Below are 16,674 nucleotides of genomic sequence, written 5' to 3'. Positions count from 1 at the left end.
ATACATTAATTTCTAGATGGATATCCATCAAACTGGTGAGTGTTTAATTGTAAGGAGAAGACTTAAATTGGAGGTATGGTTAAAGCAGTATATTAAAATGGACTAGGTAATTCATTATTTGTGACAATATTATTTGTGACAATAACAACATGAAAGTATGTAATGTCTTTACTTAACAATATTCCTGAAGATGTTTCAATATAAGAATCTCATTCTTTTTAACTTCTGTGTAGTTTTCTTGGCATAAATAGACCACTGTTTATTTGACCTTTCCCTTTTGATGACCTAGGCTATTTCTATAATATTGTTACTTACAAACAGTGACAAAATAAACATCTATCTATGCTTTCCTGTGCATGTGTGTACATATATCTCTATGGTAATACAAAGAAGTGGAAGTGCTGGATCATATGGTATGTACATATTTTTATTGGTTTGTTTACCTTTTTCTTTTCCATTTGAAAAAGCTATTGGGGTTATAGAGATATTTTCCCATTGTCTGTCATGGTATTAAAAATACTTTCTCACAGCCTATTTCTTGTATGTGGACCTTTTATATTTTTTCCTTCATAATTCTGGAATGTTTTTCATGACTAAGAAGATAATGACATCACAAGATTATACATTTTTAGTTAATTTGCATTGCAATATATTATTCTTATTCTTCACATTTTCTTTCTTTTTTTAAAAAAATTATTTTTAAGTAATCTCTACATGCAATGTGGGGCTCAAACTCACAAACCCTAGATGAAGAGTCACATGCTCCACTGGCTGAGCAACCCAGGTGCTCCTTGTTCTTTACATTTTCATCTTTAATCCATGTGGGATGTATTTTTGTGTACTTGGTGAATAGGAGTCTGTGTTCATTTCCTTTTGATTGGACGGTACATGTACTTGATTCTTAGGTTTAAAAAATCCTTGAAAATATGTGAAATCTTTAAATAAAAACGTGTATAGCTAAATATTTGCTCACCACTATGACTATTTTCCTACAGTTGAATTGTTCAGTCATGGTATATGCAAAATGTACACCTTTTGGTACTTATTGTGAATAGAAGCAAAAACTATGGATGTAGCAATTTACTCTCTCATTGAGCATCAGAATCCCTACATCTTGAAAAAAATTGAGTATTGGAAACAAACATTTGCCTATTTTATAGGTGGATAACAATTTGTTGTTTTCTTTTTCTTTTTTTTTTCCTCCTACCAAGGATAAATGTTTAGTGTTCACATAGATTTACTTGGATACACAATTTTCAGGCTATTATAAACACCATTTTGACCTTCAGGAGCCCTTAATTATGAAATATAAACCATTTGGCTCTTTGATTATAAAGAGACCTGTTCTGCACTGCTCTTGGCTGAAACAGTGTCTGTAGTGAGAGTTTATGAAGCAATAATGGAGACAATGATTTCATGGGAAACCCAAAATGGAGGGTCAGGGGCAAATGCAGAAATTCTGATTCAGAGTGTATGTAAGAGCATGAGTAAGCACTCCAGATGATTATAATGTAAAGATCTGTTTGAGACATCAGTTGTGCCCTGTTACAATAATTTTATAGACTGATTTGGGAAATAATCCCTTTCCTGTTAGGTCCTATTTGGAAACGAAAGTTATAGTTTGCACAGAAATAGATTGTTGTCAATTTTATGCAATCAGAAGTAAAACTGGGCCAAGAACACTAGATTCTAATTAAGCAAACGTTTATTAAATGCCCACTATATGTAAGTAACTGATCAAGAATGTAATGAAATACATTGAGATGCAAAATTCAAGAAGTCCAATTAAGAAATAATGCCTAAGTGTGTATATGTATACATATGTATACATACATTTATATATGCATATATATATATATATGTGTATATGTGTGTGTGTTCATATACATCCTTTGTAAGACTATATATATATATATATATACTTACACATGCACTAAAAATATATACCATACATACATGTACATATATACACTAAAAAGTATATATACATATATTTCTATATATGTATATATATATGTTATATATTATATATGTTATATATATTATATATATCATATATATATTAGTCTTTTAAAGAATTTTTACATATGTTTCAGAAAGGGAAGTGATAGAAAGATGAGGATTGGTTTCTTAGATCTATTTCCTGCATTGTTTTGTGCAATTTATACATGACCTCCGAGAGTCTTCTGAACCAGTAGGACAGGCCTGCCAGGAGCCTTCATGGAGAGATCATCTCACAAGAGAAGGAAGATAAAACCTTAGTGTTTAGAGGTAAGGCAGCAACTCTGACTACAGCACTTTTTTTATTCAAACTTGTACCTTGGTCCTACTCCTCAAATGACCTCATCATGTCTGACTCCTAGTTAGAGGAAGGGTCCTGGAATTAAAAACAAAAGGGGCTGTTTTGCTAAAAACTCTGCAAGACACTGTGGCTCAAGCAATCCTAGGGCAGTCTCACCTGTGTTAAGGGTCACTATAAAGTAGACAGGCTTCAGAAAAGAATGGAGGTTCAACCCAGTAAGGACTCCAGGAAATTGAGTGGGATTTGGCACCCAAGTACTCCAATGTGTCAGGAGCAGTGAGGGCCAGGAGAGAGTAAAGGACCCAGCAGAAGAGGTAGCAGTGCCCACCAGGCATGGCAGAACCCAGGGGAGGAGTGGGGTTCAATAGCAGATAACTGGCATGGAAGCCCCCAATGCCCTGCCTACTAGTGAACTTGTTCCTGAGCACAGGTAAGTCATGCCAGGGACCTCCCTCCAATAACTGATGTTCTGTAGTGGGTTGGGGTTCTGTATGCACAGGTGGGAATGAGTCCACCTGGCCCAGCTCAGAGTTGCCTCATTTCTTCCTTACAGCAGCTCTGTGAAGCAAATATTTTCCCCATGAAAACACTGAGTCTAAACTAGTATATCTGTAATAATTGCCAGTTTTACTCCTCTGGCTAAGAGATCCAAAGGTAATTTGAAGTTTATATTTCTTTTTATAGTTCTTACCAAGAGATTATTAAGTGTTTTACTGCCCTTCAAAGGTGATTGACAAGTTTTTATTGTGTTTGTTTATTTTAGTTCTTTGTGACACAAATAATACACGCACACATGCACATATATTCATTTTTTTCTGGAAAATGAGAAGACACAGATAAGCAAAAAAGAAATAAAATACATATCACGCAGAAATTCACTGTTAAACTTTTGGTGTATAATAATTCTAACTTTTTCTTTTGCGTTATGTCATATATAAATGTACATATAAAGTGTGCATGTGTATATATATGTGTGTATATATACACATACACACACTGTTTGGCAACTTATTATTTTCACTTTACAGTATACAGTGAGCATCTTCCCATGCATATGAATGAAACATCCTTATTAAATGAGTGAAATTGGGTCAAAAGATGAGATGTTGGAAGCAGGAGTCATATGCAAATCAAAGGAACATTGAAGGATAGGAGTAAAATGGTAGCAATATTTAGCAAGAACATGCAGACAAAAAGAAACCAATGGTGGTAATATTAGTAACATATAATAATTGAATTCAGCAGAGAAATGCATTAAATGGGATAAGGACGGTCCCGAGAATGCCTATGGTTAGAATGCAGAGCCCTAAATTTCTTTCTCAGACCCCTTATCTCTTCCAAACACCTTTCCACCTCATCTCCCGCCCTTGTCATTTCTTCATCCTTAAAATGCCTATAATCTATGTCCTCTTTAAATTCCTCGAGAGACTGAAGCAGCCTTTGCCTAAAATTCCCTTCTGTTTGCTGACGTTCAAATTCTCCATAGGGGCGATCTTCCTCTCTCTTTGGCACGCTGCACTTGGGCTTTCCTTCATTTTCTTTACAGGGTTTTTGCATGATGTTTCCAGCTTAAGTCCGGGGAGAAAATATAGAGCAAAATGCCTCGTTTCTTTTGATTCAGGTTTGTCAGTTTCTCTTTGAACAACCTTCTCGCCTAATTTCCCACTCGGGCCACACAGGTCCAGCCCTTTGAAGTTTGAGATGCCTCCCCTTCCTATCCCACACGCCCCCCCACCACTCTTCCTCCTTCCCCCTCTCCCGGCAACCCACCATTTCCCCAGCAGACAAGGCTAATGGCCTCTCCCACCGGCGGGAGAAAGGGAACGCACCGAGAGTTTAGCTGTGAGGCTGCAAATTTTACCCAGATCTTGCCCTTCGCAACTACCACCCTCAGAGACCCCGGGCTTAGTGCCTCCCCGACACTGACCTATGAGGATTAAGGATAGTTTCCTCCTCTTTTTCTTGCCTCCAGATGTCAGTGAACGCAGACCCGTGGACCTGCAGACAGAAAGGAAGGGGGAGGAGAGGAGGGAGCTCTCGGTGGATCCACCAGCCCCAGAGACAAGACACTCGTTAGTATCTTGAGTCCGGGATCTTCATAACCATTGTCGCCCAAAATTTCCTACCTCCTGGTTCCCCTCCTATTCTTATCCCTTCCTCTGGATCTCTGTCCCCACCCCCCACCCCTCAACCTTTGGCTTAGTCCTTGCGAGGGCGGCTGTCTCCTCGGCACCCCCGCCCCCTCCCATGGCCCTCAGGGAGGCATTGAATGGGAGAAAATGTTTTCAAATTATGTTTAAATTTCTGCCTCCACCCCAGGATTCTAGCATTTCTCCACACAACAGTCCACAACTCATTTCCTCAACGGAAGTGGAGAAAGAGGAGGATAAACAGAAAGCTTACCAATCTGAGAAGCCGATTATTTCTAAACTATCACTAAGTCTGTGGCTGTTTCTCAGGAGGCTTCCACCTATTCCCCCACCCTGTCCTTTCAAAAAATACAATAATATCCCAACGAGTTTGCAGGGGTTTGAGGAAAAGCGAGCCTGGACCTATTCCAGTCACTGGATTCAGCCACTACCACCCCCACGGGTCCCAGCGGTTCCCTCAAACCAACCTTCTGAGATTTAAGGAATTTAAGTCCTCCTTCTCTTGGCCACAAGCACAAACGCCTACAGGACAGTAAGTAACTGGGACCCAAAGGAGAAAGAAGCCCGTGAATATAAGGACTTCGCGGCAGCTCCTGGTCACGTGAGGATTATGTCATCCAACTCTGGTCCCCACTTTCCCCTCCCACAAGCTGTGTTGCAGAAGTGGACCGACTTACCAATGTCCCACCTCCCCACCACACCAAGGACCTGCCATTCATTTTTGTCATTGCTAATTTCAGAGGTCAATAGTGGCCCCGTCTCTCTATGGTTGGAATTTGCCTTTCTCTGATTACCAGAGAAGGGCTGCAGCTTCCTAGAGTCGTATTAACCATTGTTACTTTTTAGGGTTGTGTTGAGAGAGATTACTCATCCTCTTCTAAACTACAACAGAAAGGTAGCAGTTTTCCCTTGACCACCTCCCCACCAGTCACTAATAGCCACATTTACCTTTCTGTTCAATTCTTAAAACCAAATTGGAAGGGGTAGAGTAAATTAGGAAAGAAAGTAATGATTGAGACGGCGGTTTTTTACTTTTATTCTGATAATTTCCTACTTTTCCATTTTTTCCATCAACTTATTGTATTCTTTTATTAATCAAAAATACAATAACAATAAATACATTTGGAAAAAGAGTCAAGATAGGAGGGAAAAAAGAACGAGGACACCTGTTTCTGCTGCTGAGTCAGAAGATAAATATAGACCCTCCAGGCAGACACATTTTTGGAAGTTTAAAACATACAGGGCAGCTGGATGCTACCCTTCTGAGGAGCTCGGCATGTGAGGCCCTTTCATTAGGTGAATAATCCTAAAGCCATAATCCAACAGCACCTTGCCCTTAGATTTCCAGAGCTCAAAAATCAGTCATAAAACTTTACTGGTTTGATCTCAATATCATTCCCTCTCTCTCAGTTTGTACTATGCAGTTTTCTTTATTTCTTGTATTCAAAAGATCCCACCTTTCCTCAATAGTCTTATTCAGAATAAAATAGTTTTTCATTTGTCCCAGACATTGCCATCCTATTTATGTTTTCTTAGACCTCATTCAGCCACACTGGAGAATTAGATGCGGTGACAGAAACTGGCCACATTTAGTCACTTATCACACTGAATTTTTTGTTGCTAAGGATTTTGGCACTAATCTAAGTGGATTCTTTGTTGTTGATATGTTAATTTGAAATATATGCAACAGAAAGAGGAATGTGTTCTTAAAGCTTTTTTTTTTTTTTAAGGAAGACCTTAGCTCATTATGAATACAAAGTTGCCACAAACAAGATTGATGTTAATAGTTCCAGAAAATACTTAAAAGAAAGAGGTCTTAAAAAGAGTGGAGTAGGGGCGCCTGGGTGGCGCAGTCGGTTAAGCGTCCGACTTCAGCCAGATCACGATCTCGCGGGTCCGGGAGTTCGAGCCCCGCATCAGGCTCTGGGCTGATGGCTCAGAGCCTGGAGCCTGTTTCCCATTCTGTGTCTCCCTCTCTCTCTGCCCCTCCCCCGTTCATGCTCTGTCTCTCTCTGTCCCAAAAATGAATAAACGTTGAAAAAAAATTTAAAAAAAAAAGAGTGGAGTATTGTCACAGTTATTAAGAAATGGTAAGTTGTGATAGAGGCGTAAGATTAATTGGTGGGGTGGGGAGTCCCTGAATCTTCTGTGAACACCTTTTCATACAGATGGTTAGACTCATGGTTTTCAAATGGCTGGAAGGATCCAGATGCTGAAGATTTTAGCATTGTTGTAAGAAACATATCTTTTAACAGATCTGGTTTTGAATTAATTGCATTTGCTTACCTGTTGTATAACCTTGAATATAAAACTTGGATATTAAAACTTCCTTGTGCCTCATCTATAAAATGAGGCTAATACTTCATAAAGTTGTCAAAATTAAATGATATAATTTATCTAAACCATTTAGTATATGACTGAAAAATACCAAGTGCTCCAATAAATGACAGGTCTCAATGATTACCTCATAAGGATTTTGGGAATCCTTCCAGTTCTCACTCTGGCTCTAGTGCCACCCCCTTATGAAAACAGCCATAAACTCCTGGGCATTCACAACATTTACTGGTCTCTTTGACCTACAGCTTTTTACTTTCTAATAGAATAATGATTTCAAGCAACAGATATGATCATATCACTACCCTGAATTATTTTATCTCATCCACCAACAATCTCACTAGATAAGAACATCTTTAGTTGATTTTCTGAACATCTCATGGAATATATCTCCATTTCTAAGTAAAAGCTGGTATGAAACTGCATGCAATGCAAGCAAGGTAAGATATTTAGTTAGATTTGACTTGTTTCCTTAGTACTGACTCATGGCACTCACACGTGAGGACAAAGAGGCATTATGTGTCATAAAAAGAAACTCCAACAATTAAGACCAGATACCTTCATAAGAGCTTGCCAAAAAGCATTTCTAAGCCAGCTCTACTACCCACAACAATCACCCCAGCCTTCCCTCTCCCCAACTCAGTGCAAGGAGATAGGTAAAGGTAAGATATAAAGAAATGTGGAAGCCATTGACTTTGTGGAGAGGTCAGTGTTGTTCATTATAACAATGCCACCAATGATACTTCACACTTACATAATACTTATGTACCAGCAATTCTTGTAAGCACTTTACATATGCTTATTATAAATTAATATTTATAATACTATTAATAGGAAACTAAGAAGTACAGAGATTAAATTGCTTACCCAAAGTCACACAATAAATAACGGATATAGAATTTTAAGTAAGATGCTCTGACTCCAGGGTTGGCACATGGTGCAAGTCAATTCTATAACTTTTTCATGGATGAAAGAAAGAACATAGATTATTCCCTCTTTTAAACCAAGTAGAGGTGGTATTTCTAAAAGGATCACATAAAGACAGAGGTCTGTGAAAAGGGAATACTGGTGTACAATCCTCGGTTAGATCACAGCTTAATCTGGTTGATCCAAAAGAGATAGCAAGGTGAAGACAGAGATACATTGTACTCCTACCTTTGCTGTGCCAAGCATGGGTGAATTTTACTGTGGGTTAAGTAGACATATGGGTGACTTGCTGGTTCCTTTTCCAATAGGACTTCACATGGGATGAAGGGAATCTATAAGCAACCTGTTCTAGAATTGTACAAAATATGCTAAAATAAGCCAAATGGCAAAAATTATGGGCAGACTGGAATTGGGCATATCCTCCTATCTTGAAGAACCACATAACTGGGCAAATATATCAAACAACTACAATTGTTTTCATACTCTGGACAACTGGCAGCACAAATGGTGTGGTCCCTGAGAGAAGCAAAGCAATCAGGGTAAGCTGTAAGATTGCTTTGGGTTTTGATGAAAGATACCTTATGGATGGTGGCACAGGGAAGGTGAGCAAGTTTCCCTTCCTGAGTTGACAAGAAAGAGTTGAAATTCTGGGAGGTGAAAGTGGCTGAAATTTGTGGGGAAGAATACCAGAAATGAGGGATTAGTGCAAAAAATCATTCTCCAAAATTTTTTTAGAGTTTCCCTTGAGTCTGTTGCTGTATATTGAGTTGCACATAAATAAAGTGGAACTTCATGAGGCTAGGCAAAGAATAGTAAATGAGTTACAAGTCAGGCACAAAAGGCCACATATTATACTATTACATTTATATAAAATATCCATAATAGGCAAACTCATAGAGGCAGAAAGAAAATTAATGGTTTCTAGGGACTAGGAGACAATAGAATGAAGAGAGAATGCTTAAAAGGCTTGGGGTTTTCTTCTGGGATGATGGAAATATTCTGGAGTTAGTATAGATACCTGCACAACACTGTGAATGTACTAAAAGGTAATGAATTCTACAATTTAAAATGGTTAGAATGGCGAATTATGTTGTGTAATATTTATCTTATGAAAAAATAATAAAAGTGAAATAAAGACATTCCCAGAGAAACAAAACCTGAGAGAATTCATTGCTTGTAAATACACCTTACAAGAAGTATGAAAAAGAGTCCTTCAAGTTGACAGCAAATTAGTCCAGGCAGCAATTCAAATCCACACAAAAAGCAAAGAGTACCAGTAAAAGTAATTATATTATTATAAAATACTATATAAAAACACATTTCTTCCCCTTCTCAAAAATCTTAACTGACTTTTAAAGTGATTGTATAAAGTAATCTTGAGTAATTTTATTGTTGGTCTTATTTACATATAGAAATGTAGTATATTTAACAATAATAGTACAAATGACGCAGGTAGGAGGACACTTGTATTAAGTTAAGTAAACAATACCATGTGGTAACTTGAAACCACAGGAACAGTTGAAGACAACAAGAAATGGAAAATAAGAATGTCACTATAGCAAACTCTACAGACATACTTGTTCACCTTTCTTTCCTCAGTTTCTACATAGTAGGCATAAAATTATATTAAGTAAAAATTATAACTATACATTTTTGGTTTCCTAACATATACAGGTGTAAGATGTATAACAATAATTGTACAAAAAAAGAAGGAATAGAGTTATAGTGAAGTAACATATCTGTATTACACTGGAATTAAGTTAATATAAATGTGAAGTAAATTTTGATAAGAGTATATAATAGCACCTACAGTAACCACTAAGAAAATAAATAAAAATCTATAGTGAAAAATATCAAAGGAATAAAAATGTTACACTAAAAAATTTAACTTAATGAAAAAGGAAGCTGTAAAGTAGGAAAAGAATAGCAAAAAGACTTGAGATGTATATAAAACAAAAAGGAATGTGGCAGATGTAAATACAATTCTATCAATAATAACATTAAATGTAAATAGAGTAAACAATCCAATCTAGGATAGAGATTGTAAAACTGGGTATAAAAAACAACATTCATGGGGTGCTTGGGTGGTTCAGTAGATTAAGCAACTCACTCTTGATTTTGGCTCAGGTCATGATCTCATGGTTCTTGAGTTCAAGCCCTGCCTCAGGCTCTGCACTAATAGTGCAGAACCTGCTTAGGATTCTCTTTCTCTCTTTCTCTCTCTGCCCCTCCTGTGAACTCTCTCAAAAGAAATAAACTTTAAAAAAATAAATAAAAAGCAATATTCATGAAAATGCTGTCTACAGAAGAAATTTATACTCAAAGGGACAAATAAGTTAAAATTAAAAGAATGGAAAAATCATGCAAACAGCAACCACAAGGAAACTGGGGTGACTATACTAATATCACACAACTAGCTTTAAAACAAAACATTTTCCAAAATTAGATTTTATAATGATAAAGAAATAAATCCATCAGGAAGATATATCAATTATATATGTATATGCACTTAATAAGAGACCCTCAAAAATACATGCATGAGTCAAAAACTGACCAATTTAAGTGATAAATAGACAACAATAGTAAGAAATTTCAATATACTACTTTCAATAATAAAATAAGTAGACAAAAGTTAAATAAGATGAAACCTACCACCTGGACCTAATTACATATATGCCACATGCTAAGCAATTAAAACACCTTAATAAAATTTTTAAAAGGCTAACACTATACAAAGTACAGTTTGTGATCACAATGGAGTGAAATTAGAAATTAATAGTGGAAAGAAATTTGGTAAATTGAAAATATGCAGAAATAGGGTGCCTTTATGGCTCAATTGGTTGAGCATCTGACTCTTGATTTCGGGTCAGGTCATGATCCCAGGGTTGTGAGATCACACCCCACATTGAGATACTCACTGAGCATGGAGCCTTTCTCCTCCTCTCTCCTCTCTCTTCTCTCCCTCTGCCCCTCTCCCCTGCTCACACCTTCTCTCTCTCTTTCTAAAATAAAAAAAAATGTAGAAATTAAACAACACAACTTGAAATAATGAATGTCATAAGAAATCACAAGGAAATTAGGAAATACTTTGACATAAATAAAAATTAACACACATCATACCACAACTTACGGGATTCATGTAAAGTAGTGCTTAAAGTGAAATTTATATTTGCAAGTAAATACATTGAAAAAAAAGAAAGATCTCAAAACAATAGTCTTCCACCTTATGAAATGAGAAAAAACAAGAGTGTAGTAAACCCAAAGGAACTAGAAGGAAGGAGATAATAAGGATTAGAACAGAAATTAATGAAATACATAAGAGAAAAAATTTAGAGAAATTCAACAAAACCGAAAATTGTTTATTGAAAAAGGACAACAAAATTGACAGACTTTTAGACTCATTAAGAAAAAAAAGAGAGAAGATTCTAAATACTAAAATCAGGAATGAAAGAGCAGCCACTGCTACTGCCTTTACAGAAATTTTAAAAAAGATTGTAAGAGAATGCTATAAACATCTGCATGCCTGTTAATTAAACAAATCAGATGAAATGATCAAATTCCTAGAAAGACACAAACTACCAAAACAAACCTAAGAAGAACTAGAAAACTTGAATAGATTGATAACAAGCAAAGAAATTGAAGTAATAATTTAAAAATTTCCCAATAAGCAAAGAAAAACAACCTCAGATGATCTTACCAGTGAATTTTACCAAACACTTAAAAAGAAATAATACCACTTCTTCAAAAAAGTAAAAAAGAAGAGGACATTTCCCATCTCATTCTAGGTGGCCAATATCACCCTGATCCCCAAATTAGAAAAAGACATCACAAGAAAACTACAGATCAATAACTCTTATGATATAGATGCAAATACACTCAATAAAATACTAACAAGCTGAATTTAGCAACAAATATAAACAATTATGTGCCACAACCAAACAGAGTTAATCTCAGGAAACTCAATATATGTATACACCATATTAATAGAATTAAAAAAAAAAGAAACAAGCACCATATCACCATTTCATTTCAGTGAACTGAACAAAATTTTTAAAAAATACAACAGCCCTTCAAAATAGCAAAGAAAACACTAAAAATCTAGGAATAGAGGAAACATCCTCAACCTGATGGACATATAAGAAAAACCCACAGCTAACATTATAGTTAGTGGTGAAAGATTGGATGCTTTTACCCTAAGATCAGGAACAAGACAAAGATATATGCTTTCACCACCTCTAGTCAGCATTGCACTGGAGGTTCCTGATAGGGCAACTAGGCAAGAACATGAAATCCAAAGGATCCAGATTGGAAAGGGAAAAGTAAATCTGTCTCTATTTGCAGGCAACATGATCTTATACATAGAAAATCCTAAACAATCCAAAAGAAGGTTACCAGAACTAATAAATGAATTCAAAACTTCAGAGTATGAAATCAACACACAAAACCAGTAGTGTTTATAAACACCTATGATGAACAATCTGAAAAGGAAATTATGGAAATAATTCTATTTACAATATAAAAAATAACCTCAAAAGAAAAGAATAAAAAACTTAGGAAGACATTTTTTAAAAAGTGCAAAACTTATACTCTGAAAATTACAAAGATTTTTTGAAACAAAATAAATACCTAAATAAATGAAAGACATTCCATATTCATGAATTAAGGACTTAAAAATTTTTAAAGTTTATTTATTTATTTTGAGATAGAGAGTGTGCATGGAAACTGGGGAGGGGCAGAGAGAGAGAGAGAATCCCAAGAATCCATGTGGGGCTCAAACCCATAAAATGTGAGTTCATGACCTGAGCTACAATCAAGTCAGATGCTTAACTGACTGAGCCACCCAGGCTCCCCAGGACTTAAGTTGTTAAAATGGCAATACTCCTCAAAGAGATCTACAGATTCAATGCAATCCCTTTCAAAAGTTTAACGACCTTTTTTGAAGAAATGAAACAGTAGATTGTCAAATACATATGGAATTTCAAGGAATGTAAAATAACCAACACGGTCTTGTCAAAGAAGAATAAAGATGAAGGAATTACACTTCCTGATTTCAAATCTTACTATAACGCTATAATCATCAAAACAGTGTGGTACAGGGAAAGGATAGACATACAAGTCAATGGAATACAACTGAAACTCCAAAAATAAACCCATATTCCATTGCCATTTGATTTTTTAGAATGGCACCAAGATAATTTGATGGGGGAAAGACCAAATTTTCAACAAAGGGTACTGAGAGACCAAGATAACCACATGCATCAGAATAAAGCTGAACTCCTCTCACCATACACAAAAATTAACTCAAAATGAATCACAGACCTAAATGTAAGAAAAAACCCATAAAACCCTTAGAAGAGAACATAAGCATAAGTCTTTGTGACCTTGGATTAGATATGGTTTCTTAGACATGACATCCAAAGTACACACATACAAAAATAAAAGATAAATCAGATATCTTCAAAATTTAAAACTTTTATGCCTCAGAGGATATCATCAAGAAAATGAAAACATACTCAACAGAATATGAAAAAAATTCTAAATCATATATCGGACAAGGAGCTTGTATCTAACATATATAAAGAGCTATTATACTGGGTAATGTAAAGACAACCTAATTAAAAATGAGCAAATGATCTGAATAGACATATAAGCAAAAAGGTAAAAATATGGCTGACAAACACGTGAAATGATGTTCAACATCACTATAACCATTAGGCAAATGCAAATCAAAACCACAATAAAATATCACTTTATACCCATTAGGATAACTATACTAAAATGATAATTACCAATGTTGATGAGGATGTGGAAAATTTGGGATTAATGCATTGCTGATGGGAATATAAAATGGTGCAACTGTTTTAGAAGACATTTTGGCAGTTCCTCAAAAAGTTAAATATAGAATTAGTATATGACCCAGCAATTTCACTCCTAGGTATGTACACAGAGAAATGAAAACATATGTCCACATAAAAATTTGTGCATGAATGATTATAAATACCCTCATTCAAAATAGGCAGAACGGAAACAGCTCAAATGTTCATCAACTAATGAATGGATAATTACAATGTGGTAGATTGATACGATAGAATATTATTTGCCAATAAAATACATTAAGTACTAATATAGGCTACAACATGAGTGAACCTTGAAAACAATATAGTACATGAAATAAGACTGTCAGGAAAGATCACATTTTGCCTGATTCCATTTGTATGAAGTGTTCAGAATAGACAAATCTACAGAGATAGAAATTAGATTAGTGGTTGTGTAGGCTTGGGAGTATGGGGACAAATATGGAATTACTTCAAGTAGGCTTCCTTTAGAGGTAATTAAAATGTTCTAACATTGATTGTAGTAATAGCTGCACTATTCTGTTCACATACTAAAAAAACATTGACTTATACAGTTTAAATTGCAGAATTAAATGATATATGAATTGTATCCCAATAAACTTTTTATTTAAAAAACGTGAATGAACACATGATAATAGAAACTATGGAAACTGCATCACAGTAAAAAATAAATGAAGAGAGGGGTGCCTGGGTGGCTCAGTCAGTTGAGCATCACACGTCACTCAGGTCATAATCTTGCTGTTGCTGAGTTCTAGACCCACATCAGGCTTTCTGCTGTTAGTGTGGAGCCTGCTTTGGATCCACTGTCCCTCTCTCTCTCTGCACCTCCCCTGCTCACACACACACACTCTCTCTCTCTCAAAAATAAATAAACATTTTTAAAAAATGAAGAAAGCCTCAGTGACCTGTGGGTCAATATAAAGCAGTATAACTGGCAATATGACTCAGACAAAGATAGTGTGTGACACAAAAAATATATTGAAAGATGTAATAGATAAAATATTTCTTTTTTTCAAAATGTTTATTTTTGAGAGAATAAGTGGGGTAGGGGCAGAGAAAGAGGGGGACAGAGGGTCCAAAGCAGGCTCTGCACTGACAACAGAGAGCCCGATGTAGGGCTCAAAACCAAAAAAACGTAAAATCATTACCTGAGCTGAAGTCAGAGCCTTAACCGACTGAGCCACCCAGGTGCCCCTGATATATTTCTAAATTTTTTGAATGTTATAAAATCACAGACCCAAGAAACACAATAAACTTCCAGCAGGATAAACAAAAAGAATGTGACATCACTCCCATGTTCATTGCAGCATTATTTACAGTAGCCAAGCCATAAAAACAAACTAAGTGTCCATTGATGGATGAATCAATAAAGAAAATGTGGCATATATACACAATGGAATATTATTCAGCTATAAAAGAATAAAGAAATCCTGCCATTTGTGACAACATGGATGGACCTTAAAGGCATTATGCTATGTGAAATAAGTTAGAGAAAGGCAAATACCGTATGATCTTACTTATATGTGGAATATTAAAAACACACACACACACACCAAACTCATAGATACAGAGAACAGATTGATGGTTTCCAGACGCAGTGGTTGGGGTGTGTGAGCAAAATGGGTGAAGGTGGTAAAAAGGTACAAACTTCCAGTGATAAAATAAATAAGTCCTAGGGATATAATGTACAGCATGGTGACTATAGTTAATAATACTCTATTGTAGGGGTGCCTAGGTGGCTCAGTCCATTAAGAATCAGACTCTTGATTTTGGCTCAGGTCTTGATCTCACAGTTGTGAGATTGAGCCCTGCATTAAACTCTGCTGACTCTGCGGAGCCTGTTTGGGATTTTCTCTGTTTCCCTCTCCTAGAGGCCTTCACCCCCTCTCAGAATAAATAAATAAACTTTAAAAAATATTAACTGGGGCACATGGGTGGCTCAGTCAGTTAAGCGTCTGACTCTTGATTTTGATTCAGGTCATGATCTCATGGTTTGTGGGATGGAGCCCTATGTTGGGCTTGGCACTGACAGCACAAGGCCTGCTTGGGACCATATCTCCCTCTCTCTCTGCCTATTCCCCAATTGTGCTCTGTCTCTCAAAATAAATAAATAAAATTTAAAGAATAATTATAAATACTTTATTGTAGGAAAAAAGAATGTAAACATCTCATTCCTACTTTGATTATATGTTGAAATGATCATATATTGTATATATGGGGTTAAATAAAATAAGTTATTAAAATGGAAAAACACTGTATTGTATATTTAAAAAAAATTAATGTTTATTCACTTTGAGAAACAGAGACAGAGACAGAGTGCATGCAGGGATGGGGCAGAGAGAGAGAGAGAGAGAGAGAGACATAGAATCCCAAGAAGGCTCCAGGATCTGAGCTGTCAGCACAGAGCCCTATGCGGGGCCTGAACTCACAAATTGTGAGATCATGACCTGACCTGAAGTCGGTCACTTAACCAACTGAGCCACCCAGCTGCCCCTGTATTGTATATTTTAAAGTTACTAAGAGAGTAGATCTTAAAAGTTCTCATCCAAAGGAAAAAAAAGAATTGTATCCCATCCTCATTGGTCGGTTTCCCCACTGAGCTGGTGAGTGAGGTTTTAGCACTTTGTGAGTAAGATGATTCACCCGTACTTGTTGGAAGTTGTTGGAGGGAAAAAATGGGCATAACAAAGAAACAACTGTAACTATATGTGTTGATGAATGTTAACTAGACTTATTGTGGTATTATTTTGCAATATATACCAATATCAAATCATTATGTTGCACATTTGGAACTAACATAATATTTCATGTCAATTATATCTTCATTAAAAAAGGAATGCCACATCAGAGTATATCATAATCAAAGTCCTGAAAAGCAGTTACTAAGAGAAAATCTGAATAGCAGTGACAGAAAAAGGTTATGTTATAAACAAAGGTATAAATCTAAGAATGACTCCACACAGCATCTGAATTTATAATAAAAAAAGACAATGGAATGACATCTTTTAAGGACTGAAAGAAAAAGAATGTTCACTGAGAATTTTTTACCCACTGAAAATATCCTTCAAAAATCAAAATGAATAAAGGCTTTTCCTAACAAACAAAA

At 35.9% G+C, this 16,674-nt stretch overlaps 1 protein-coding gene across 1 annotated transcript; it reads right to left on the bottom strand.

Annotated features, from left to right (window-relative positions):
• Positions 1 to 3,008: 3,008 nt before the first annotated feature.
• On the bottom strand, positions 3,009 to 5,071 carry TCEAL7 (transcription elongation factor A like 7). The gene is made up of 3 exons (XM_006943887.3): positions 4,920 to 5,071; positions 4,230 to 4,300; positions 3,009 to 3,870 (listed from the first exon to the last, which is right to left on the bottom strand). The coding sequence occupies exon 3, from the start codon at positions 3,857 to 3,859 to the stop codon at positions 3,557 to 3,559; it is 303 nt and encodes a 100-aa protein (XP_006943949.2). The 5' UTR covers positions 3,860 to 3,870; positions 4,230 to 4,300; positions 4,920 to 5,071; the 3' UTR covers positions 3,009 to 3,556.
• Between the last annotated feature and the right edge of the window lie 11,603 nt (positions 5,072 to 16,674).

Source organism: Felis catus, chromosome X (assembly GCF_018350175.1).
Source record: "Felis catus isolate Fca126 chromosome X, F.catus_Fca126_mat1.0, whole genome shotgun sequence".
Classification (NCBI taxonomy): domain Eukaryota; kingdom Metazoa; phylum Chordata; class Mammalia; order Carnivora; family Felidae; genus Felis; species Felis catus.
Note: the sequence above shows the minus strand (reverse complement) of the source record. Positions and strands in the feature narration are given on the sequence as shown.

Bases quoted from the DNA above. Each gene is read 5' to 3' on its own strand.
- TCEAL7 (XM_006943887.3), bottom strand. From the start codon at position 3,859: ATGCAAAAACCCTGTAAAGAAAATGAAGGAAAGCCCAAGTGCAGCGTG.